This window comes from Daucus carota, chromosome 3 (assembly GCF_001625215.2).
Source record: "Daucus carota subsp. sativus chromosome 3, DH1 v3.0, whole genome shotgun sequence".
In the NCBI taxonomy this organism is placed as follows: Eukaryota; Viridiplantae; Streptophyta; class Magnoliopsida; order Apiales; family Apiaceae; genus Daucus; species Daucus carota.
Window position 1 is genome coordinate 21,077,345 of NC_030383.2, and position 25,480 is coordinate 21,102,824.

At 35.3% G+C, this 25,480-nt stretch overlaps 3 protein-coding genes across 3 annotated transcripts; all 3 read right to left on the minus strand.

Moving 5' to 3' along the window:
- Positions 1 to 17,303: 17,303 nt before the first annotated feature.
- Positions 17,304 to 18,489, minus strand: LOC135151048 (uncharacterized). Its single transcript, XM_064088536.1, has 3 exons — positions 18,253 to 18,489; positions 18,089 to 18,166; positions 17,304 to 17,955 (listed from the first exon to the last, which is right to left on the minus strand). Exons 1-3 carry the CDS (start codon positions 18,481 to 18,483, stop codon positions 17,563 to 17,565), a joined length of 702 nt encoding a protein of 233 aa, XP_063944606.1. The 5' UTR covers positions 18,484 to 18,489; the 3' UTR covers positions 17,304 to 17,562.
- A 32-nt stretch (positions 18,490 to 18,521) lies between these two features.
- LOC135151416 (uncharacterized) lies at positions 18,522 to 20,619 on the minus strand. Its single transcript, XM_064089862.1, has 7 exons — positions 20,256 to 20,619; positions 19,820 to 20,145; positions 19,517 to 19,738; positions 19,327 to 19,416; positions 19,006 to 19,228; positions 18,651 to 18,895; positions 18,522 to 18,530 (listed from the first exon to the last, which is right to left on the minus strand). The coding sequence occupies exons 1-7, from the start codon at positions 20,617 to 20,619 to the stop codon at positions 18,522 to 18,524; spliced, it is 1,479 nt and encodes a 492-aa protein (XP_063945932.1).
- Positions 20,620 to 20,863: 244 nt separating this feature from the next.
- On the minus strand, positions 20,864 to 24,215 carry LOC108203221 (uncharacterized). Its single transcript, XM_064089863.1, has 2 exons — positions 21,706 to 24,215; positions 20,864 to 21,614 (listed from the first exon to the last, which is right to left on the minus strand). The coding sequence occupies exons 1-2, from the start codon at positions 24,213 to 24,215 to the stop codon at positions 20,864 to 20,866; spliced, it is 3,261 nt and encodes a 1,086-aa protein (XP_063945933.1).
- Between the last annotated feature and the right edge of the window lie 1,265 nt (positions 24,216 to 25,480).

Here is a 25,480-nt window from a genome sequence, read left to right on the forward strand (position 1 = left end):
ACTGGCAACAGTATACATACATATATATAGCGCGGGAAAGAGAAGAGAAGAGGAGATAAGGGTATTTAATCATTTTGTAATGTTACAATCCACGTAGATGCAGATAGGGACGTCTGACAGCCACTCTGGCAGAAAAACATTCGCCACATCAGCTTTCTGTTTAGTCAAACAGTCAAACTAACGGACATGTCATTATTCATTACTAAAGTGGTACGGATGAGACCCCGTTAAGTTTGATATAATTTTTGATACTACAGGCTCACTTCAGTGACCAATTTGAGATTTTTCCCAATTTTAAACGACCGAAAATGAAGCTACAAGTTGTTTTCAACTTCAAACGAGTCTGGAATGAGGCTACAAGTTGTTTCCAACTTCAATCTAGCCAATAATGAAGCAAAAAAGTTGTTTCCTATCACAAACGAGTCAAGAATGAAACTACAAGTTGATTCTAATTTTAAACAACCGAAAATGAAGCTACAAGTTGTTTTCGACTTCAAACGAGTATGGAATGAAGCTACAAGTTGTTTCTAACGTCAATCTAGCCAATAATGAAGCAAAAAAGTTGTTTCCTATCACAAACGAGTCAAGAATGAAACTACAAGTTGATTCTAATTTTAAACAACCGAAAATGAAGCTACAAGTTGTTTTCGACTTCAAACGAGTATGGAATGAAGCTACAAGTTGTTTCTAACTTCAATCTAGCCAATAATGAAGCAACAAGTTGTTTCCAAGCTCCAACGGGTCAAGATGAAACTACAAGTTCATTCTAATTTAAACAACCGAAAATGAAGCTACAAGGTGTTTTCAACTTCAAACGAGTCTGGAATGAAGCTACAAGTTGTTTCCAAATTCAAACTAGCCAATAATGAAGCAGCAAGTCGTTTCCGGGGTCAAAGGAGTCAAGAATGAAACTACGAGTTCATTCTAATTTTAAACAACCGAAAATAAAGCTACAAGTTGTTTTCAACCTCAAACGAGTCTGGAATGAAGCTACAAGTTGTTTCCAACTTCAATCTAGACAATAATGAAGCAACAAGTTGTTTACAGGCTCAAACGAGTCAAGAATAAAACTAGAAGTTGATTCTAATTTTTAACAATCGGAAATGAAGCTACAAGTTGTTTTAAACTTCAAGCGAGTCTGGAATAAAGCTACAAGTTGTTTCCAACTTCAATCTAGACAATAATGAAGCAACAAGTTGTTTACAGGCTCAAACGAGTCAAGAATGAAACTACGAGTTCATTCTAATTTTAAACAACCGAAAATGAAGCTACAAGTTGTTTTCAACCTCAAACGAGTCTGGAATGAAGCTACAAGTTGTTTCCAACTTCAATCTAGACAATAATGAAGCAACAAGTTGTTTACAGGCTCAAACGAGTCATGAATGAAACTAGAAGTTGATTCTAATTTTTAACAACCGAAAATGAAGCTACATGTTGTTTTAAACTTCAAGCGATTCTGGAATAAAGCTACAAGTTGTTTCCAACTTCAATCTAGCCAATGATGAAGCAACAAGTTGTTTACATGCTTAAACGAGTCAAGAATGAAACTACAAGTTGATTCTAATTTTAAACAACCGAAAATGAAGCTACAAGTTGTTTTCAACTTCAAACGAGTCTGGAATGAAGATACAAGTTGTTTCCAACTCCAAACTAGCCAATAATGAAGCAGCAAGTCGTTTCCAGGCTCAAACGAGTCAAGAATGAAACTACGAGTTCATTCTAATTTTAAACAACTGAAAATGAAGCTACAAGTTGTTTTCAACTTCAAACGAGTCTGGAATGAAGCTACAAGTTGTTTCCAACTTCAATCTAGCCAATAATGAAGCAACAAGTTGTTTACATGCTTAAACGAGTCAAAAGTGAAACTACAAGTTGATTCTAATTTTAAACGACCGAAAATGAAGCTACAAGTTGTTTTCAACTTCAAACGAGTCTGAAATGAGGCTACAAGTTGTTTCCAACTTCAATCTAGCCAATAATGAAGCAAAAAAGTTGTTTCCTATCACAAACGAGTCAAGAATGAAACTACAAGTTGATTCTAATTTTAAACAACCGAAAATGAAGCTACAAGTTGTTTTCGACTTCAAACGAGTATGGAATGAAGCTACAAGTTGTTTCTAACTTCAATCTAGCCAATAATGAAGCAACAAGTTGTTTCCAAGCTCCAACGAGTCAAGAATGAAACTACAAGTTCATTCTAATTTTAAACGACCGAAAATGTAGCTACAAGTTGTTTTCAACTTCAAACGAGTCTGGAATGAGGCTACAAGTTGTTTCCAACTTCAATCTAGCCAATAATGAAGCAAAAAAGTTGTTTCCTATCACAAACGAGTCAAGAATTTACAAGTTGATTCTAATTTTAAACAACCGAAAATGAAGCTACAAGTTGTTTTGAACTTCAAACGAGTCTGGATGAAGCTACAAGTTGTTTCCAACTTCAATCTAGCCAATAATGAAGCAACAAGTTGTTTCCGGTCTCTAACGAGTCAAGAATGAAACTACAAGTTGATTCTAATTTTAAACAACCGAAAATGAAGCTACAAGTTGTTTTCAACTTCAAACGAGTCTGGAATGAAGATACAAGTTGTTTCCAACTCCAAACTAGCCAATAATGAAGCAGCAAGTCGTTTCCGGGCTCAAACGAGTCAAGAATGAAACTACGAGTTCATTCTAATTTTAAACAACTGAAAATGAAGCTACAAGTTGTTTTCAACTTCAAACGAGTCTGGAATGAAGCTACAAGTTGTTTCCAACTTCAATCTAGCCAATAATGAAGCAACAAGTTGTTTACATGCTTAAACGAGTCAAAAGTGAAACTACAAGTTGATTCTAATTTTAAACGACCGAAAATGAAGCTACAAGTTGTTTTCGACTTCAAACGAGTATGGAATGAAGCTACAAGTTGTTTCTAACGTCAATCTAGCCAATAATGAAGCAAAAAAGTTGTTTCCTATCACAAACGAGTCAAGAATGAAACTACAAGTTGATTCTAATTTTAAACAACCGAAAATGAAGCTACAAGTTGTTTTCGACTTCAAACGAGTATGGAATGAAGCTACAAGTTGTTTCTAACTTCAATCTAGCCAATAATGAAGCAACAAGTTGTTTCCAAGCTCCAACGAGTCAAGATGAAACTACAAGTTCATTCTAATTTAAACAACCGAAAATGAAGCTACAAGGTGTTTTCAACTTCAAACGAGTCTGGAATGAAGCTACAAGTTGTTTCCAAATTCAAACTAGCCAATAATGAAGCAGCAAGTCGTTTCCGGGGTCAAAGGAGTCAAGAATGAAACTACAAGTTCATTCTAATTTTAAACAACCGAAAATAAAGCTACAAGTTGTTTTCAACCTCAAACGAGTCTGGAATGAAGCTACAAGTTGTTTCCAACTTCAATCTAGACAATAATGAAGCAACAAGTTGTTTACAGGCTCAAACGAGTCAAGAATAAAACTAGAAGTTGATTCTAATTTTTAACAATCAGAAATGAAGCTACAAGTTGTTTTAAACTTCAAGCGAGTCTGGAATAAAGCTACAAGTTGTTTCCAACTTCAATCTAGACAATAATGAAGCAACAAGTTGTTTACAGGCTCAAACGAGTCAAGAATGAAACTACGAGTTCATTCTAATTTTAAACAACCGAAAATGAAGCTACAAGTTGTTTTCAACCTCAAACGAGTCTGGAATGAAGCTACATGTTGTTTCCAACTTCAATCTAGACAATAATGAAGCAACAAGTTGTTTACAGGCTCAAACGAGTCATGAATGAAACTAGAAGTTGATTCTAATTTTTAACAACCGAAAATGAAGCTACATGTTGTTTTAAACTTCAAGCGATTCTGGAATAAAGCTACAAGTTGTTTCCAACTTCAATCTAGCCAATGATGAAGCAACAAGTTGTTTACATGCTTAAACGAGTCAAGAATGAAACTACAAGTTGATTCTAATTTTAAACAACCGAAAATGAAGCTACAAGTTGTTTTCAACTTCAAACGAGTCTGGAATGAAGATACAAGTTGTTTCCAACTCCAAACTAGCCAATAATGAAGCAGCAAGTCGTTTCCAGGCTCAAACGAGTCAAGAATGAAACTACGAGTTCATTCTAATTTTAAACAACTGAAAATGAAGCTACAAGTTGTTTTCAACTTCAAACGAGTCTGGAATGAAGCTACAAGTTGTTTCCAACTTCAATCTAGCCAATAATGAAGCAACAAGTTGTTTACATGCTTAAACGAGTCAAAAGTGAAACTACAAGTTGATTCTAATTTTAAACGACCGAAAATGAAGCTACAAGTTGTTTTCAACTTCAAACGAGTCTGAAATGAGGCTACAAGTTGTTTCCAACTTCAATCTAGCCAATAATGAAGCAAAAAAGTTGTTTCCTATCACAAACGAGTCAAGAATGAAACTACAAGTTGATTCTAATTTTAAACAACCGAAAATGAAGCTACAAGTTGTTTTCGACTTCAAACGAGTATGGAATGAAGCTACAAGTTGTTTCTAACTTCAATCTAGCCAATAATGAAGCAACAAGTTGTTTCCAAGCTCCAACGAGTCAAGAATGAAACTACAAGTTCATTCTAATTTTAAACGACCGAAAATGTAGCTACAAGTTGTTTTCAACTTCAAACGAGTCTGGAATGAGGCTACAAGTTGTTTCCAACTTCAATCTAGCCAATAATGAAGCAAAAAAGTTGTTTCCTATCACAAACGAGTCAAGAATTTACAAGTTGATTCTAATTTTAAACAACCGAAAATGAAGCTACAAGTTGTTTTGAACTTCAAACGAGTATGGAATGAAGCTACAAGTTGTTTCCAACTTCAATCTAGCCAATAATGAAGCAACAAGTTGTTTCCGGTCTCTAACGAGTCAAGAATGAAACTACAAGTTGATTCTAATTTTAAACAACCGAAAATGAAGCTACAAGTTGTTTTCAACTTCAAACGAGTCTGGAATGAAGATACAAGTTGTTTCCAACTCCAAACTAGCCAATAATGAAGCAGCAAGTCGTTTCCGGGCTCAAACGAGTCAAGAATGAAACTACGAGTTCATTCTAATTTTAAACAACTGAAAATGAAGCTACAAGTTGTTTTCAACTTCAAACGAGTCTGGAATGAAGCTACAAGTTGTTTCCAACTTCAATCTAGCCAATAATGAAGCAACAAGTTGTTTACATGCTTAAACGAGTCAAAAGTGAAACTACAAGTTGATTCTAATTTTAAACGACCGAAAATGAAGCTACAAGTTGTTTTCAACTTCAAACGAGTCTGAAATGAGGCTACAAGTTGTTTCCAACTTCAATCTAGCCAATAATGAAGCAAAAAAGTTGTTTCCTATCACAAACGAGTCAAGAATGAAACTACAAGTTGATTCTAATTTTAAACAACCGAAAATGAAGCTACAAGTTGTTTTCGACTTCAAACGAGTATGGAATGAAGCTACAAGTTGTTTCTAACTTCAATCTAGCCAATAATGAAGCAACAAGTTGTTTCCAAGCTCCAACGAGTCAAGAATGAAACTACAAGTTCATTCTAATTTTAAACGACCGAAAATGTAGCTACAAGTTGTTTTCAACTTCAAACGAGTCTGGAATGAGGCTACAAGTTGTTTCCAACTTCAATCTAGCCAATAATGAAGCAAAAAAGTTGTTTCCTATCACAAACGAGTCAAGAATTTACAAGTTGATTCTAATTTTAAACAACCGAAAATGAAGCTACAAGTTGTTTTCGACTTCAAACGAGTATGGGATGAAGCTACAAGTTGTTTCTAACTTCAATCTAGCCAATAATGAAGCAACAAGTTGTTTCCAAGCTCCAACGAGTCAAGATGAAACTACAAGTTCATTCTAATTTAAACAACCGAAAATAAAGCTACAAGGTGTTTTCAACTTCAAACGTGTCTGGAATGAAGCTACAAGTTGTTTCCAACTTCAATCTAGCCAATAATAAAGCAACAAGTTGTTTTCGGGCTCAAACGAGTCAAGAATGAAACTACAAGTTGATTCTAATTTTAAACAACCGAAAATGAAGCTACAAGTTGTTTTCAACTTAAAACAAGTCTGGAATGAAGCTACAAGTTGTTTCCAACTTCAAACTAGCCAATAATGAAGCAGCAAGTCGTTTCCGGGGTCAAAGGAGTCAAGAATGAAACTACGAGTTCATTCTAATTTTAAACAACCGAAAATGAAGCTACAAGTTGTTTTCAACCTCAAACTAGTCTGGAATGAAGCTACAAGTTGTTTCCAACTTCAATCTAGACAATAATGAAGCAACAAGTTGTTTACAGGCTCAAACGAGTCAAGAATAAAACTAGAAGTTGATTCTAATTTTTAACAATCGGAAATGAAGCTACAAGTTGTTTTAAACTTCAAGCGAGTCTGTAATGAAGCTACAAGTTGTTTCCAACTTCAATCTAGCCAATGATGAAGCAACAAGTTGTTTACATGCTTAAACGAGTCAAGAAAGAAACTACAAGTTGATTCTAATTTTAAACAACCGAAAATGAAGCTACAAGTTGTTTTCAACTTCAAACGAGTCTGGAATGAAGCTACAAGTTGTTTCCAACTTCAATCTAGACAATAATGAAGCAACAAGTTGTTTACAGGCTCAAACGAGTCAAGAATGAAACTACGAGTTCATTCTAATTTTAAACAACCGAAAATGAAGCTACAAGTTGTTTTCAACCTCAAACGAGTCTGGAATTAAGCTACAAGTTGTTTCCAACTTCAATCTAGACAATAATGAAGCAACAAGTTGTTTACAGGCTCAAACGAGTCAAGAATGAAACTAGAAGTTGATTCTAATTTTTAGCAACCGAAAATGAAGCTACATGTTGTTTTAAACTTCAAGCGAGTCTGGAATAAAGCTACAAGTTGTTTCCAACTTCAATCTAGCCAATGATGAAGCAACAAGTTGTTTACATGCTTAAATGAGTCAAGAATGAAACTACAAGTTGATTCTAATTTTAAACAACCGAAAATGAAGCTACAAGTTGTTTTCAACTTCAAACGAGTCTGGAATGAAGCTACAAGTTGTTTCCAACTCCAAACTAGCCAATAATGAAGCAACAAGTCGTTTCCGGGCACAAACGAGTCAAGAATGAAACTACGAGTTCATTCTAATTTTAAACAACCGAAAATGAAGCTACAAGTTGTTTTCAACTTCAAACGAGTCTGGAATGAAGCTAAAAGTTGTTTCCAACTCCAATCTAGCCAATAATGAAGCAACAAGTTGTTTACATGCTTAAACGAGTCAAAAGTGAAACTACAAGTTGATTCTAATTTTAAACGACCGAAAATGAAGCTACAAGTTGTTTTCAACTTCAAACGAGTCTGGAATGAGGCTACAAGTTGTTTCCAACTTCAATCTAGCCAATAATGAAGCAAAAAAGTTGTTTCCTATCACAAACGAGTGAAGAATGAAACTACAAGTTGATTCTAATTTTAAACAACCGAAAATGAAGCTACAAGTTGTTTTCGACTTCAAACGAGTATGGAATGAAGCTACAAGTTGTTTCTAACTTCAATCTAGCCAATAATGAAGCAACAAGTTGTTTCCAAGCTCCAACGAGTCAAGAATGAAACTACAAGTTCATTCTAATTTTAAACGACCGAAAATGAAGCTACAAGTTGTTTTCAACTTCAAACGAGTCTGGAATGAGGCTACAAGTTGTTTCCAACTTCAATCTAGCCAATAATGAAGCAAAAAAGTTGTTTCCTATCACAAACGAGTCAAGAATGAAACTACAAGTTGATTCTAATTTTAAACAACCGAAAATGAAGCTACAAGTCGTTTTCGACTTCAAACGAGTATGGAATGAAGCTACAAGTTGTTTCTAACTTCAATCTAGCCAATAATGAAGCAACAAGTTGTTTCCAAGCTCCAACGAGTCAAGATGAAACTACAAGTTCATTCTAATTTAAACAACCGAAAATGAAGCTACAAGGTGTTTTCAACTTCAAACGAGTCTGGAATGAAGCTACAAGTTGTTTCCAACTTCAATCTAGCCAATAATAAAGCAACAAGTTGTTTTCGGGCTCAAACGAGTCAAGAATGAAACTACAAGTTGATTCTAATTTTAAACAACCGAAAATGAAGCTACAAGTTGTTTTCAACTTAAAACGAGTCTGGAATGAAGCTACAAGTTGTTTCCAACTTCAAACTAGCCAATAATGAAGCAGCAAGTCGTTTTCGGGGTCAAAGGAGTCAAGAATGAAACTAGGAGTTCATTCCCATTTTAAACAACCGAAAATGAAGCTACAAGTTGTTTTCAACCTCAAACGAGTCTGGAATGAAGCTACAAGTTGTTTCCAACTTCAAGCAGACAATAATGAAGCAACAAGTTGTTTACAGGCTCAAACGAGTCAAGAATAAAACTAGAAGTTGATTCTAATTTTTAACAATCGGAAATGAAGCTACAAGTTGTTTTAAACTTGAAGCGAGTCTGTAATGAAGCTACAAGTTGTTTCCAACTTCAATCTAGCCAATGATGAAGCAACAAGTTGTTTACATGCTTAAACGAGTCAAGAAAGAAACTACAAGTTGATTCTAATTTTAAACAACCGAAAATGAAGCTACAAGTTGTTTTCAACTTCAAACGAGTCTGGAATTAAGCTACAAGTTGTTTCCAGCTCCAAACTAGCCAATAATGAAGCAGCAAGTCGTTTCCGGGCTCAAACGAGTCAAGAATGAATCTACGAGTTCATTCTAATTTTAAACAACCGAAAATGAAGCTACAAGTTGTTTTCAACCTCAAACGAGTCTGGAATGAAGCTACAAGTTGTTTCCAACTTCAATCTAAACAATAATGAAGCAACAAGTTGTTTACAGGCTCAAACGAGTCAAGAAAAAAACTAGAAGTTGATTCTAATTTTTAACAATCGGAAATGAAGCTACAAGTTGTTTTAAACTTCAAGCGAGTCTGTAATGAAGCTACAAGTTGTTTCCAACTTCAATCTAGCCAATGAAGAAGCAACAAGTTGTTTACATGCTTAAACGAGTCAAGAAAGAAACTACAAGTTGATTCTAATTTTAAACAACCGAAAATGAAGCTACAAGTTGTTTTCAACTTCAAACGAGTCTGGAATTAAGCTACAAGTTGTTTCCAGCTCCAAACTAGCCAATAATGAAGCAGCAAGTCGTTTCCGGGCTCCAACGAGTCAAGAATGAATCTACGAGTTCATTCTAATTTTAAACAACCGAAAATGAAGCTACAAGTTGTTTTCAACCTCAAACGAGTCTGGAATGAAGCTACAAGTTGTTTCCAACTTCAATCTAGACAATAATGAAGCAACAAGTTGTTTACAGGCTCAAACGAGTCAAGAATAAAACTAGAAGTTGATTCTAATTTTTAACAACCGAAAATGAAGCTACAAGTTGTTTTAAACTTCAAACGAGTCTGGAATGAAGCTACAAGTTGTTTCCAACTTCAATCTAGCCAGCGATGAAGCAACAAGTTGTTTACATGCTTAAACGAATCAAGAATGAAACTACGAGTTCATTCTAATTTTAAACAACCGAAAATGAAGCCACAAGTTGTTTTCAACTTCAAACGAGTCTGGAATGAAGCTACAAGTTGTTTCCAACTTCAAACTAGCCAATAATGAAGCAGCAAGTCATTTCCGGGCTCAAACGAGTCAAGAATGAAACTACGAGTTCGTTCTAATTTTAAACAACCGAAATTGAAGCTACAGTTGTTTTCAACTTCAAACTAGTCTGGAATGAAGCTACAAGTTGTTTACAACTTCAATCTAGCCAATGATGAAGCAACAAGTTGTTTACATGCTTAAACGAGTCAAGAATGAAACTACAAGTTGATTCTAATTTTAAACAACTGAAAATGAAGCTACAAGTTGTTTTCAACTTCAAACGAGTCTGGAATGAAGCTACAAGTTGTTTCCAACTCCAAACTAGCCAATAATGAAGCAGCAAGTCGTTTCCGGGCTCAAACGAGTCAAGAATGAAACTACGAGTTCATTCTAATTTTAAACAACCGAAAATGAAGCTACAAGTTGTTTTCAACTTCAAACGAGTCCGGAATGAAGCTACAAGTTGTTTCCAACTTCAATCCAGCCAATAATGAAGCAACAAGTTGGTTACATGCTTAAACGAGTCAAGAGTGAAACTACAAGTTGATTCTAATTTTAAACGACCGAAAATGAAGCGACAAGTTGTTTTCAACTTCAAACGAGTCTGGAATGAGGCTACAAGTTGTTTCCAACTTCAATCTAGCCAATAATGAAGCAAAAAGTTGTTTCCTATCACAAACGAGTCAAGAATGAAACTACAAGTTGATTCTAATTTTAAACAACCGAAAATGAAGCTACAAGTTGTTTTCGACTTCAAACGAGTATGGAATGAAGCTACAAGTTGTTTCTAACTTCAATCTAGCCAATAATGAAGCAACAAGTTGTTTCCAAGCTCCAACGAGTCAAGAATGAAACTACAAGTTCATTCTAATTTAAACAACCGAAAATGAAGCTACAAGGTGTTTTCAACTTCAAACGAGTCTGGAATGAAGCTACAAGTTGTTTCCAACTTCAAACTAGCCAATAATGAAGCAGCAAGTCGTTTCCGGGCTCAAACGAGTCAAGAATGAAACTACGAGTTCATTCTAATTTTAAACAACCGAAAATGAAGCTACAAGTTGTTTCCAACCTCAAACGAGTCTGGAATGAAGCTACAAGTTGTTTCCAACTTCAATCTAGACAATAATGAAGCAACAAGTTGTTTACAGGCTCAAACGAGTCAAGAATGAAACTAGAAGTTGATTCTAATTTTTAACAATCGAAAATGAAACTACAAGTTGTTTTAAACTTCAAACGAGTCTGGAATGAAGCTACAAGTTGTTTTCAACTTCAATCTAGCCAGTGATGAAGCAACAAGTTGTTTACATGCTTAAACGAGTCAAGAATGAAACTACGAGTTCATTCTAATTTTAAACAACCGAAAATGAAGCCACAAGTTGTTTTCAACTTCAAACGAGTCTGGAATGAAGCTACAAGTTGTTTCCAACTTCAAACTAGCCAATAATGAAGCAGCAAGTCGTTTCCGTGCTCAAACGAGTCAAGAATGAAACTACGAGTTCATTCTAATTTTAAACAACCGAAAACGAAGCTACAAGTTGTTTTCAGCTTCAAACGAGTCTGAAATGAAGCTACAAGTTGTTTCCAACTTCAATCTAGCCAATAATAAATCAACAAGTTGTTTCCGGGCTCAAACTAGTCAAGAATGAAATTACAAGTTGATTCTAATTTTAAACAACCGAAAATGAAGCTACAAGTTGTTTTCAACTTCAAACGAGTCTGGAATGAAGCTACAAGTTGTTTCCAACTTCAATCTAGCCAATAATGAAGCAACAAGTTGTTTCTGGGCTCCAACGAGTCATGAATGAAACTACAAGTTCATTCTAATTTTAAACAACCGAAAATGAAGCTACAGTTGTTTTCAACTTCAAACGAGTCTGGAATGAAGCTACAAGTTGTTTCCAACTTCAATCTAGGCAATAATAAAGCAACAAGTTTTTTCCGGGCTCAAACGAGTCAAGAATGAAACTACAAGTTGATTCTAATTTTAAACAACCGAAAATGAAGCTACAAGTTGTTTTCAACTTCAAATGAGTCTGGAATGAAGCTACAAGTTGTTTCCACCTTCAATCTAGCCAATAATAAAGCAACAAGTTGTTTCCGGGCTCAAACGAGTCAAGAATGAAACTACAAGTTGATTCTAATTTTAAACAACCGAAAATGAAGCTACAAGTTGTTTTCAACTTAAAACGAGTCTGGAATGAAGCTACAAGTTGTTTCCAACTTCAAACAAGCCAATAATGAAGCAGCAAGTCGTTTCCGGGGTCAAACGAGTCAAGAATGAAACTACAAGTTGATTCTAATTTTAAACAACCGAAAATGAAGCTACAAGTTGTTTTCAAGTTCAAATGAGTCTGGAATGAAGCTACAAGTTGTTTCCAACTTCAAACTAGCCAATAATGAAGCAGCAAGTCGTTTCCGGGCTCAAACGAGTCAAGAATGAAACTACGAGTTCATTCTAATTTTAAACAACCGAAAATGAAGCTACAAGTTGTTTTCAACCTCAAACGAGTCTGAATGAAGATACAAGTTGTTTCCAACTTCAATCTAGCCAATAATAAAGCCACAAGTTGTTTCCGGGCTCAAACGAGTCAAGAATGAAACTACAAGTTGATTCTAATTTTAAACTACCGAAAATGAAGCTACAAGTTGTTTTCAACTTCAAACGAGTCTGGAATGAAGCTACAAGTTGTTTCCAACTTCAATGTAGCCAATAATGAAGCAACAAGTTGTTTCCGGGCTCCAACGAGTCATGAATGAAACTACAAGTTCATTCTAATTTTAAACAACCGAAAATGAAGCTACAGTTGTTTTCAACTTCAAACGAGTCTGGAATGAAGTTACAAGTTGTTTCCAACTTCTATCTAGGCAATAATAAAGCAACAAGTTTTTTCCGGGCTCAAACGAGTCAAGAATGAAACTACAAGTTAATTCTAATTTTAAACAACCGTAAATGAAGCTACAAGTTGTTTTCAACTTCAAATGAGTCTGGAATGAAGCTACAAGTTGTTTCCAACTTCAATCTAGCCAATAATAAAGCAACAAGTTGTTTCCGGGCACAAACGAGTCAAGAATGAAACTACAAGTTGATTCTAATTTTAAACAACCGAAAATGAAGCTACAAGTTGTTTTCAACTTCAAACGAGTCTGGAATGAAGCTACAAGTTGTTTCCAACTTCAATCTAGCCAATAATGAAGCAACAAGTTGTTTCTGGGCTCCAACGAGTCATGAATGAAACTACAAGTTCATTCTAATTTTAAACAACCGAAAATGAAGCTACAGTTGTTTTCAACTTCAAACGAGTCTGGAATGAAGCTACAAGTTGTTTCCAACTTCAATCTAGGCAATAATAAAGCAACAAGTTTTTTCCGGGCTCAAACGAGTCAAGAATGAAACTACAAGTTGATTCTAATTTTAAACAACCGAAAATGAAGCTACAAGTTGTTTTCAACTTCAAATGAGTCTGGAATGAAGCTACAAGTTGTTTCCAACTTCAATCTAGCCAATAATAAAGCAACAAGTTGTTTCCGGGCTCAAACGAGTCAAGAATGAAACTACAAGTTGATTCTAATTTTAAACAACCGAAAATGAAGCTACAAGTTGTTTTCAACTTAAAACGAGTCTGGAATGAAGCTACAAGTTGTTTCCAACTTCAAACAAGCCAATAATGAAGCAGCAAGTCGTTTCCGGGGTCAAACGAGTCAAGAATGAAACTACAAGTTGATTCTAATTTTAAACAACCGAAAATGAAGCTACAAGTTGTTTTCAAGTTCAAATGAGTCTGGAATGAAGCTACAAGTTGTTTCCAACTTCAAACTAGCCAATAATGAAGCATCAAGTCGTTTCCGGGCTCAAACGAGTCAAGAATGAAACTACGAGTTCATTCTAATTTTAAACAACCGAAAATGAAGCTACAAGTTGTTTTCAACCTCAAACGAGTCTGAATGAAGATACAAGTTGTTTCCAACTTCAATCTAGCCAATAATAAAGCCACAAGTTGTTTCCGGGCTCAAACGAGTCAAGAATGAAACTACAAGTTGATTCTAATTTTAAACAACCGAAAATGAAGCTACAAGTTGTTTTCAACTTCAAACGAGTCTGGAATGAAGCTACAAGTTGTTTCCAACTTCAATGTAGCCAATAATGAAGCAACAAGTTGTTTCCGGGCTCCAACGAGTCATGAATGAAACTACAAGTTCATTCTAATTTTAAACAACCGAAAATGAAGCTACAGTTGTTTTCAACTTCAAACGAGTCTGGAATGAAGTTACAAGTTGTTTCCAACTTCTATCTAGGCAATAATAAAGCAACAAGTTTTTTCCGGGCTCAAACGAGTCAAGAATGAAACTACAAGTTAATTCTAATTTTAAACAACCGTAAATGAAGCTACAAGTTGTTTTCAACTTCAAATGAGTCTGGAATGAAGCTACAAGTTGTTTCCAACTTCAATCTAGCCAATAATAAAGCAACAAGTTGTTTCCGGGCTCAAACGAGTCAAGAATGAAACTACAAGTTGATTCTAATTTTAAACAACCGAAAATGAAGCTACAAGTTGTTTTCAACTTAAAACGAGTCTGGAATGAAGCTACAAGTTGTTTCCAATTTCAAACAAGCCAATAATGAAGCAGCAAGTCGTTTCCGGGGTCAAACGAGTCAAGAATGAAACTACAAGTTGATTCTAATTTTAAACAACCGAAAATGAAGCTACAAGTTGTTTTCAACTTCAAATGAGTCTGGAATGAAGCTACAAGTTGTTTCCAACTTCAATCTAGCCAATAATGAAGCAAAAAGTTGTTTCCTATCACAAACGAGTCAAGAATTAAACTACAAGTTGATCTTAATTTTAAACAACCGAAAATGAAACTACAAGTTGTTTTCGACTTCAAACGAGTATGGAATGAAGCTACAAGTTGTTTCTAACTTCAATCTAGCCAATAATGAAGCAACAAGTTGTTTCCAAGCTCCAACGAGTCAAGAATGAAACTACAAGTTCATTCTAATTTAATCAACCGAAAATGAAGCTACAAGGTGTTTTCAACTTCAAACGAGTCTGGAATGAAGCTACAAGTTGTTTCCAACTTCAAACTAGCCAATAATGAAGCAGCAAGTCGTTTCCGGGCTCAAACGAGTCAAGAATGAAACTACGAGTTCATTCTAATTTTAAACAACCGAAAATGAAGCTACAAGTTGTTTCCAACCTCAAACGAGTCTGGAATGAAGCTACAAGTTGTTTTTCAACTTCAATCTAGACAATAATGAAGCAACAAGTTGTTTACAGGCTCAAATGAGTCAAGAATGAAACTAGAAGTTGATTCTAATTTTTAACAACCGAAAATGAAACTACAAGTTGTTTTAAACTTCAAACGAGTCTGGAATGAAGCTACAAGTTGTTTCCAACTTCAATCTAGCCAGTGATGAAGCAACAAGTTGTTTACATGCTTAAACGAGTCAAGAATGAAACTACGAGTTCATTCTAAATTTAAACAACTGAAAATGAAGCCACAAGTTGTTTTCAACTTCAAACGAGTCTGGAATGAAGCTACAAGTTGTTTCCAACTTCAAACTAGCCAATAATGAAGCAGCAAGTCGTTTCCGGCCTCAAACGAGTCAAGAATGAAACTACGAGTTCATTCTAATTTTAAACAACCGAAAACGAAGCTACAAGTTGTTTTCAGCTTCAAACGAGTCTGAAATGAAGCTACAAGTTGTTTCCAACTTCAATCTAGCCAATAATAAATCAACAAGTTGTTTCCGGGCTCAAACTAGTCAAGAATGAAATTACAAGTTGATTCTAATTTTAAACAACCGAAAATGAAGCTACAAGTTCTTTTCAACTTCAAACGAGTCTGGAATGAAGCTACAAGTTGTTTCCAACTTCAATCTAGCCAATAATGAAGCAATAAGTTGTTTCCGGGCTCCAACGAGTCATGAATGAAACTACAAGTTCATTCTAATTTTAAACAACCGAAAATGAAGCTACAGTTGTTTTCAACTTCAAACGAGTCTGGAATGAAGCTACAAGTTGTTTCAAACTTCAATCTAGGCAATAATAAAGCAACAAGTTTTTTCCGGGCTCAAACGAGTCAAGAATGAAACTACAAGTTGATTCTAATTTTAAACAACCGAAAATGAAGCTACAAGTTGTTTTCAACTTCAAATGAGTCTGGAATGAAGCTACAAGTTGTTTCCAACTTCAATCTAGCCAATAATGAAGCAAAAAGTTGTTTCCTATCACAAACGAGTCAAGAATTAAACTACAAGTTGATTCTAATTTTAAACAACCGAAAATGAAACTACAAGTTGTTTTCGACTTCAAACGAGTATGGAATGAAGCTACAAGTTGTTTCTAACTTCAATCTAGCCAATAATGAAGCAACAAGTTGTTTCCAAGCTCCAACGAGTCAAGAATGAAACTACAAGTTCATTCTAATTTAAACAACCGAAAATGAAGCTACAAGGTGTTTTCAACTTCAAACGAGTCTGGAATGAAGCTACAAGTTGTTTCCAACTTCAAACTAGCCAATAATGAAGTAGCAAGTCGTTTCCGGGCTCAAACGAGTCAAGAATGAAACTACGAGTTCATTCTAATTTTAAACAACCGAAAATGAAGCTACAAGTTGTTTCCAACCTCAAACGAGTCTGGAATGAAGCTACAAGTTGTTTTTCAACTTCAATCTAGACAATAATGAAGCAACAAGTTGTTTACAGGCTCAAACGAGTCAAGAATGAAACTAGAAGTTGATTCTAATTTTTAACAACCGAAAATGAAACTACAAGTTGTTTTAAACTTCAAACGAGTCTGGAATGAAGCTACAAGTTGTTTCCAACTTCAATCTAGCCAGTGATTTAGCAACAAGTTGTTTACATGCTTAAACGAGTCAAGAATGAAACTACGAGTTCATTCTAAATTTAAACAACCGAAAATGAAGCCACAAGTTGTTTTCAACTTCAAACTAGCCAATAATGAAGCAGCAAGTCGTTTCCGGGCTCAAACGAGTCAAGAATGAAACTACGAGTTCATTCTAATTTTAAACAACCGAAAATGAAGCTACAAGTTGTTTTCAACCTCAAACGAGTCTGAATGAAGATACAAGTTGTTTCCAACTTCAATCTAGCCAATAATAAAGCCACAAGTTGTTTCCGGGCTCAAACGAGTCAAGAATGAAACTACAAGTCGATTCTAATTTTAAACAACCGAAAATGAAGCTACAAGTTGTTTTCAACTTCAAACGAGTCTGGAATGAAGCTACAAGTTGTTTCCAACTTCAATCTAGCCAATAATGAAGCAACAAGCACTATACCATAGATTGCATTTAGCAACCCCTAAAAATAGTTGCTATATTATAAAAAAGCATTGCAATAGCCTCTATTGCAACAATTTTCAAAAATTCGACCGTTAAGTTTGCCCCCGTTGCCATAGGGCCCTTTTTGCAATGAATTAACCCTTGTATTGCAACATGTTCAATTCATTGCCAGAGCCACATATTGCAACAAGTTTTTCTCTATAGCAATGCAATTTAAATCATTGCTGTAGTTTGTTCTATTATTGCAACAAAATTTGCAACACTTTATTTTGATTTAAACATTGCCATAGAGCACCTGTGGCAACAAATTTTGGTCCTAATGTATTGTTATTTTAGTGAATTATAATATAAAAAACAACCTCTAAGGCAACATTATAATGACATATTGCAACATTATGAATAAAAAAAAATGGACATGACCATTTCATAAATATATCAATCCACCAATTTAATGGTTCAACACCAACAAATTCAAAACAGTACTTAGACTGTTACCAACCACAAGCTCATGCCAGAAGCAAGTCCTAGACTACCACAAACAATATCAGTACCATTGTGACTGATCAAAAAACAGATTTTAAGTCTAGCTAGAACATTTGCATCAAACTTCTTACATTATCAAAATAGGCTAATTAATTAAGTCTTGAACATAGATATATATACTACTACTGATGATCAAGAATCATCAGCAGCTTCGCTATCAGTCTCCGGCTCATGTTCACTCTCGCAGCATGCACATATTTCATCCACATCTATATGGAGCGATGGATTTTTCTCAGCCAAATGTCCAAGGATTCTCTTTAGCTTTTTGTTCAACTTATCCTCCATCTCAGCAGCTATCTCCTTCCTTAGGCTTGCCAATTCTTCAGCCTTTTTGCTTTGACGCTGTTGATTGTTGACTGTTTTCCTTGTTCTACCAGTCCTCCCAACAAGCCAATTTGGTCCATGAGCCTGAAAATCTATTTCTTTTGTATTTGCTGCTTCTTCAGCCTCATTGTCTTTCTCAGTTTCTTTGTCATTGTCCTTTTCATTGTCCTTTTCATTGTCCTTCTCAGTGTCCTTTTCAGTCTACAAAAATCAAAATATGTAAAGATATTAGTGTATACAATGGCCCCAATATTGCAGCATGTACATATTCAACATTCATAATAATCTTATGACAGAAGTAATTTCAATAATTTATAAAAATATTATTCCTAACCTTCTTATCATGACCTTGGCGCGTTTTAGGATATATATCCGCCTTTGTAGGTGTATCAGGGGTCGACTGGTTCTTTTTCTATCATAAAATGAACAAAATATTAACAAGTAGGATTGATAGACAAAATAATTGCAAAACATGATAATTAGTATCCACGACCATACCATTTCATTTCCAATCTGTGCAAAGGATTTACGGCCAGCAGTGTGTGTGTCAATGACCTTTCTTCGGTTGTTTGAATTCTTTGCAGCAGTAGATTTGATTTTTTCATGGCCCCAATATTGTAGCAAAATCTTGAATTTTTCCAAAGGAATGGACTGCGGCCGATTTCTTAGCCTTTCCTCATCATTGTCATATTTTGAATAGTATTCTGCCTTAAAACGGCTTTTGTGCATCCTCCATGCATCACAGATGGTCTTTAGAACCCAATCTTTTACCTCCTCTGGAATGATATACTTTGTCTACAGATTATACACAATAAAATAGATTATATATATACGAGCTGTTATACACAATAAAATAGATTATAAATAGGAATGTAGTGTGTATGTGTTGTTTTTACCTTGACAAACTCCCACCAGCCATTCTTCTCTCCTTCGGGAACTCGGCTCCAGTTCACATAATCTAGGGGCACACATTGTCTTCCAATTGTCCCCAAGAAACTACCAAATTCCGATCTTATTTTACTATTTTCATGCACTGGCTGCAACTCATGATTCAGGGTCAACTCTGGTCTGTCTTCTAATCTTCTTGTGAAAACAGAATTCATCTTAGTAGGGCCTCTGCGCCTTGCAATTTTAGTTTCGCCTTCATATTTAAATTTTTTTAGACAACATTATTATACAAAATTACCAATGTGTATATATACATATATGGCTGATGTATCTAGCATAAACTAATTAAGGTTCGATACATACCCTCATCAGTTGGAACTGTGGTAATATTATTACCATCAGTTGGTTGTTTATCACCATCATTCCCCTGTCCATTTCCAGCTTTTAATTGTTTCTCACTCTCTTTCAGCTTCAGATATGCCTCCATTGTTCCAACTCCATCATTACTGTATGCCCTCTTTATCTGATTCAACTCTTGAAGACCAGCAGGTAGTGGCGGGGGAGGTGGTATTACTTCAGCATCAACCTTGCAATAATTTTGCCAAAATTTGAGCATACATAAAATGCAATAAAACATAAATAAAAACGGAGGAGAATTGAACTTAAAATGAAGGAAAAATGCACCTTTTGAGTCTCAGCAATTTTTTTGACAGTTTGGGAACGTGTTGTGGGTGTTCTGCTAGCAACCTTCACTTTTGGAGCTTTTTTTGTCCGCTAAAAAATTACAGTTCATATATATATATATATATATATATTAAAATGATAGCATGTTAACTGCACTACCTCAATTAATCTTTAAATAAATTATACGCACCTTCGCCGGTTGCTCGTCTTCGCTACTAGGCAGGCTATCATGTCCGGAGACATAGTCCCGATCAAATTCCAAGTCTGATACGTTACCATCAAGTATCTTCTTCTTTTTTTCTTTTTTAGCTTCAAGTTCAGCTTTCAGTTTATTTATTCTCAGGTTTTCCAACATTTGATTATTTTCTGCAACCCTCTTTTTCCTTTTTTCTTCAAAATCAGCAAGAATGTCCTAAATAAAGCACACATAATTAATAAATTAATCACCATATATGCAGATATGTGAAAATTAATTTGTTAGAAATTAACTAGCCTTTTTAGTAAATTTCTTCTTTTTGCTCTGTCCCGGAGACTGTGCTGCATATTCCTCCTTCTGATCAGTAGCTACCAAGTTCAATTCCTCATCGGCTCCTTTAGTTGGAATTGCAGACTGAGCCTTTTCAGTACCAACCAAATGCAAGTCTCCATCATCAGCATCTTTTTTCTTCTCGTTGATCTCATTCCCTTCAATTGGAATTGCAGATTCAACCTCTTTAGTACAAACCAAATCCAAGTCTCCATCAGCTCCTTTTTTCTTGTTCTTTTGATCCTTTTGTAGCGTTTCTATTGTCACATACTTTCGCTTAAATTGTTCCTTACCTAAAGTAGCATTATTAATCATTAGAAATACACTTGTAAATCAATAAATGACAACAAGTAATGATATCGAGACTCGCACCAAATATTTCAGGAGAAAGGAATATAACTACCTTCATTAAAATTTGGCCTCGGCCTGATGATCACATGAGGCTGCATTTGCTTCGCAGGCTCAATTGCCTTGTCAACAACATTGTCAATATAAAAATCTAAGTGACATCCTTCTAGGATACCCTGAAGAATCTCACCAATGTCGGCATCAGAGGAGACAATTTTCCAACCACCCCCTTGTTTTTTGACATAAATCCCTCCTATTTCAGTGTATCCGAGATCATCCTTCACGTATTCCATAAGCACGGAAAAGGAAAATGTGTCAACATCTACACCAACTGGAATTTTGGTGCATTTTCCACACAAGTATTTGTTTTTTACAAATTGTCCTTTGTGGTAGAACCTGAGAAAAAAGTAATCCGCCATCCTGAAAATATACATAACAAAAATAAGGTTAGGAGTATGGTTTATTAGATGGATAAATACGCTACATAAAAAACAACTAGAAAGCTCGTAAGAAACAATTAGAAACAAATAAAATGTACATGAAAGCATATAACTAACACACTTATTGAAGCAAATAACAAGGTAATTATAATTTGACAATAATATTCTGCCAGAGTACAAGGAACAGAGTCGACATAATTGAAATACAATAGATGAACAAGTCTTATTCGCAGATTTCATCATTTTCTTCCACTTCATTTGGTGTATTCAGAATTTGTCGTTTCGGCACATCATCTCTATACCAACTGTTATCATCAGGAAGTGTATTTATAGGAAATTCCAGTTCTTGATACATATCTGCATTAACAGCTTCTTCAAGTAATGGATCAGTTTCTTCTTCAATATCATTGTAGTCCCTCGGTAGTCTTCTCACAACAAAATATAAATTCTTTTCAGAACAATCTTGAATGTAGAAAACTTGCTGAACCTGCGTAGCTAAAACAAATGGGTCTTCTTTTTGATAAATTTTGTTAAAATTCACCCTTGTCAACCCATGACAGTCTTTATCTTTTTGGTACCAAATACACCTAAACAAGACAACACTCAAAGCTCCCCAATAATCAACCTCGATAATTTCTTCTATGGCTCCATAATAACTAACCTCTCCGACTATGGGGTTTTTGTCTTTTGTACTAGAAAAACTAGTAGTCAGGGCCATCAAATGTACACCACTATTCTGTGTCGTACACTTTCCATCCCTTTTTTTTGTATGGAATCTTAATCCATTCACTACATAACCAGTGAATCGTCTAGCTGCTCGTTGAGGCCCCTTCGCTAAACCTAATAATTCAGATGAATATCCCTCATTTTTTTCAACTTGATCCTTCAGCCAGATGTAAAATTCCTTTTTGTGGTCTCTTTCCCTTTTATACAACTTTGACTTCATTTGATTATCGTATAAAGAACGATGTTCCCTGCAATTAGAAGAAATTTTAAATAGTTAAAGATGCTAGTATTATAAACTACTTAGAAAAATTAATAAAAACTAGGGAGAAGAGACATTACTCGATAAGCTTCTCTATTTCCATGTTGCCACAGTTGAATAATACATAGCGATGAGCATTAATCCATACTTTTTCTGCCAAATGTATAGGCTTTCCATCTTTGTTTCTCCTTGAACCAATGTGACCTCCAACATCTGACTTTGTTTTTTTACTATCATCGGTTAGAAATCTAGAACAAAAAGTCAGGCATTCTTCAACCATATACCCTTCAGCTATGCATCCTTCTGGTTTGCTCCTATTACGAACGTAAGACTTCAATTTACTCAAATACCTTTCAATCCCAAACATCCATCGAAGGTGCACAGGTCCTCCAAATTCAATTTCTTTACATAAATGAATTGGCAGATGAACCATAATGTCAAAGAACGCAGGGGGAAAGATTGTTTCAAGCTGGCACAATATTTCAATTATTTCTTTCTGCAGCTTCTCCACATCATCCAACTGTATAACTTTACCACATATTCCCCTAAAGAAGGAACCTAGTCGTATCAACGGTATCGCGACCTCTGGTTTTAAAGTTTTTATTGCAGCAAATTGAAGTAAGTATTGGAGAATGAAATGTGCATCATGACTTTTATAACCACTTATTTTTCTTTCATTCAATTGCACACAGCGGCTTATATTAGATGCACATCCATAAGGCAATCTGGCATTCATCAACACTGAACAAAAGTCTTCTTTTTCTTTTTTGGTCATGTCAAAACATGCAGCACTGATTTCAAAGTGACTATTATCTGCTGATTTAACAGGATGAAGAACCTTACGAATGCCCATCTCTTGCAAATCGAGACGAGCATTTAGATTGTCCTTTGTCTTGCCCCCAATATTTAACAAAGTTCCTAATATTTTATCAACAATGTTTTTCTCTATGTGCATCACATCTAGATTATGCCTAACTAAATTATCACTCCAATAGGGTAACTCAAAAAATATCGACTTTTTTTTCCAAGGACAGTCTCCATCTTTCTTCTTGCCTTTTTGCTTTCCAAAATTATTCCTAAATTCAGCCAAAAGATTTTCAATGAGCTTTCCAGTTAAAGGTTTGGGACAGAGGCCTGTTTCTACTTCCCCATTAAATCTCTTCGTGTCAAACCTAAGCTTGTGATCAGGAGGTAGGAATTTTCTGTGGTTCATGTAGCAAACTTTACGGCTGTGCTTCAAATATACAGATGAGGTCTCATAATGACATTCGGGACAGCAAAGGTATCCCTTTGTGGTCCAACCTGATAAAACCCCATACCCCGGGAAATCACTTATAGTCCATAATAGGCTCGCGCGCAAGGTAAATGTGTTATTACAGTGGGCATCATAAGTTTGTATACCAACATCCCACAATTCTTTTAACTCAGCTATAAGCGGCTGCAAATACACATCTATTTCATTACCAGGCTGTATCGGACCAGGGATCAGAGTGGAAAGAATTATGTTTTCAGGTTTCATAATCAACCACGGTGGTAAATTATAGTTAACTAGCATCACTGGCCAAGTACTATGAGATATACTCATCGTTCGGTACGGATTAAACCCATCTGCCGCTAATCCCAGCCTCACATTTCGAGCCTCTTGAGAAAAATTTGGATGACTTGCATCCATAGACTTCCAGGCCTTGGCATCGGCTGGATGTCTTAACTTTCCATCGATTGTTCGGCATGTTGAATGCCATGTCATGAGCTGTGAATATTCTTTACACAAGAACATTCTCTGCAATCTTGGTTTTAATGGAAAGTATCTCAAGACCTTGGCAGGGACTTTATAGGTTTTCCTATCATTATTTTCTAAAACAGCAGCCTTATCACTTTCTACAGATTTCCATCTTGAAACTCCACACACTTTGCAATTATTTTCCTTTTTATCTTTGTCCCAATATAACATACAGTCATTGGGACATGCGTGAATCTTCTCATAATCAAGGCCTAATTCTTTAATTATTCCCTTTGCAGCACTAAACGAAGGGGGCAAATTTGACTCGGGGAAGGCCTCCTTTATCAACTCAAGTATTGCACTAAACGCTGACTCCGTAAATCCACAAGTGCACTTCAACATGTAAAGCTTAACTATAAAACCTAAACGAGTAAAGGTTTTGGAGCCCGGATACAAAGGTTGTTTACCCTCCTCGACAAGCCTATAGAAATTCATTGCTTCTTTGTTCATCTGATTTTTAACACCGGTATCAATACTATTTTTATGTCGATTAAGGACCATATCATCAAAATCTTCTCCCAAACCAAACCCCCCCGTATCACAGTCCATATCATCACTAATTCCAGTGCTTTTTTTAAATTTTGCCGTTGAAATCTCATATATCCAGTTCACAAACTCTGGATATGGCCCCTGGCATATAAGATGCTCATAGACGACATCTCGCGAGTGCCAGAAGCGATTAGTACATTTCTTACACGGGCACCTAAGTTCAGTTCCTACGCCAAAATTTGCCATACCATTCGACACAAAATCTTTGACCCCTTTTATATATTCTTCACTATACTTTGGAAGTAATGTCCAGTTCATCATCACTGAATTTCTACACAAGTTTGAATAGAAACAAGCATCAAGTTAAGAAACTCCTATAAACATTACTAAATCCCTCTAGAATAACCCCACTGTTTAGAGCCCACTAAACCCATTTAAACCCCAATAATCGATTTTATTACATATAAAATATCTAAATTAAAATATATACAAAACCATCTAACAAAGCACAAAATCAGAGAACAAGAAACCCATGTATCAACATAATCTGAACCCTAAATTGAGAAAATCAGAACATGCAAGCAAATAAACCTAAACCCATTTAAACCCCTAATTAACAACAAACATATACACCATTAAACACATATACACAATCAATTAAACATATATACACACCTAATTAAACACATATATACCTAATTTATCATAGAGAGAAACAGAGACACGGGGTGTGTACCTGAATAGACAGAGCTTTGCCTTCGACTTCTCTCTCACACGCGCGCCTTTCTTCCTCTCTCTGCTTCTCTCTTTCGCACCTTCTTGTATTTTCTTCCTCTCTCTGCTTTCTCTCTCTGTTAATAGTATAAACGAGTCTGCAGTGGTAGTGTGTGTGTATACTTTCTCTTTTTCTATTTTTGTGTTTGTTTTTTTAATTAACCCGGGCAATTCTAATATTTCATTATCCCGCCACTACTACTTTCCTTGGCCCGCCAATATTTTTGGCCCCAAAAATCTCATCTATTGCAACGCCTGGTTGTGACGTTGCAAAAGACCTTTGTTTCTACAGCCCTTTCAAATTTTTTAACGAAAATTTGATTCTATTGTAACGTTTTTTTCCCCATTGCAATAGACTGTTTTTAATTTTTCAATAGCAACGATTTTAAGGAAAATTTTATTTGAGTGGTTGCTAAAGGCAATCTATGGTATAGTGAAGTTGTTTCCGGGCTCCAACGAGTCATGAATGAAACTACAAGTTCATTCTAATTTTAAACAACCGAAAATGAAGCTACAGTTGTTTTCAACTTCAAACGAATCTGGAATGAAGCTACAAGTTGTTTCAAACTTCAATCTAGGCAATAATAAAGCAACAAGTTTTTTCCGGGCTCAAACGAGTCAAAAATGAAACTACAAGTTGATTCTAATTTTAAACAACCGGAAATGAAGCTACAAGTTGTTTTCAACTTCAAATGAGTCTGGAATGAAGCTACAAGTTGTTTCCAACTTCAATCTAGCCAATAATAAAGCAACAAGTTGTTTCCGGGCTCAAACGAGTCAAGAATGAAACTACAAGTTGATTCTAATTTTAA

Coding starts and splice junctions, on each gene's coding strand:
- LOC135151048 (XM_064088536.1), bottom strand. CDS start 18,483: ATGCACAAAAGCCGTTTTAAGGCAGAATACTATTCAAAATATGACAAT. Junction 18,167..18,252: donor CACAGATTGGAAATGAAATG/GTATGGTCGTGG, acceptor ATTTTATGATAG/AAAAAGAACCAGTCGACCCC. Junction 17,956..18,088: donor GCCAAGGTCATGATAAGAAG/GTTAGGAATAAT, acceptor TGATTTTTGTAG/ACTGAAAAGGACACTGAGAA.
- LOC135151416 (XM_064089862.1), bottom strand. CDS start 20,619: ATGGCGGATTACTTTTTTCTCAGGTTCTACCACAAAGGACAATTTGTA. Junction 20,146..20,255: donor GAGGCCAAATTTTAATGAAG/GTAGTTATATTC, acceptor ATGCTACTTTAG/GTAAGGAACAATTTAAGCGA. Junction 19,229..19,326: donor AAATTGCTGAGACTCAAAAG/GTGCATTTTTCC, acceptor AATTATTGCAAG/GTTGATGCTGAAGTAATACC.
- LOC108203221 (XM_064089863.1), bottom strand. CDS start 24,215: ATGATGAACTGGACATTACTTCCAAAGTATAGTGAAGAATATATAAAA. Junction 21,615..21,705: donor GAAATAGAGAAGCTTATCGA/GTAATGTCTCTT, acceptor TTCTAATTGCAG/GGAACATCGTTCTTTATACG.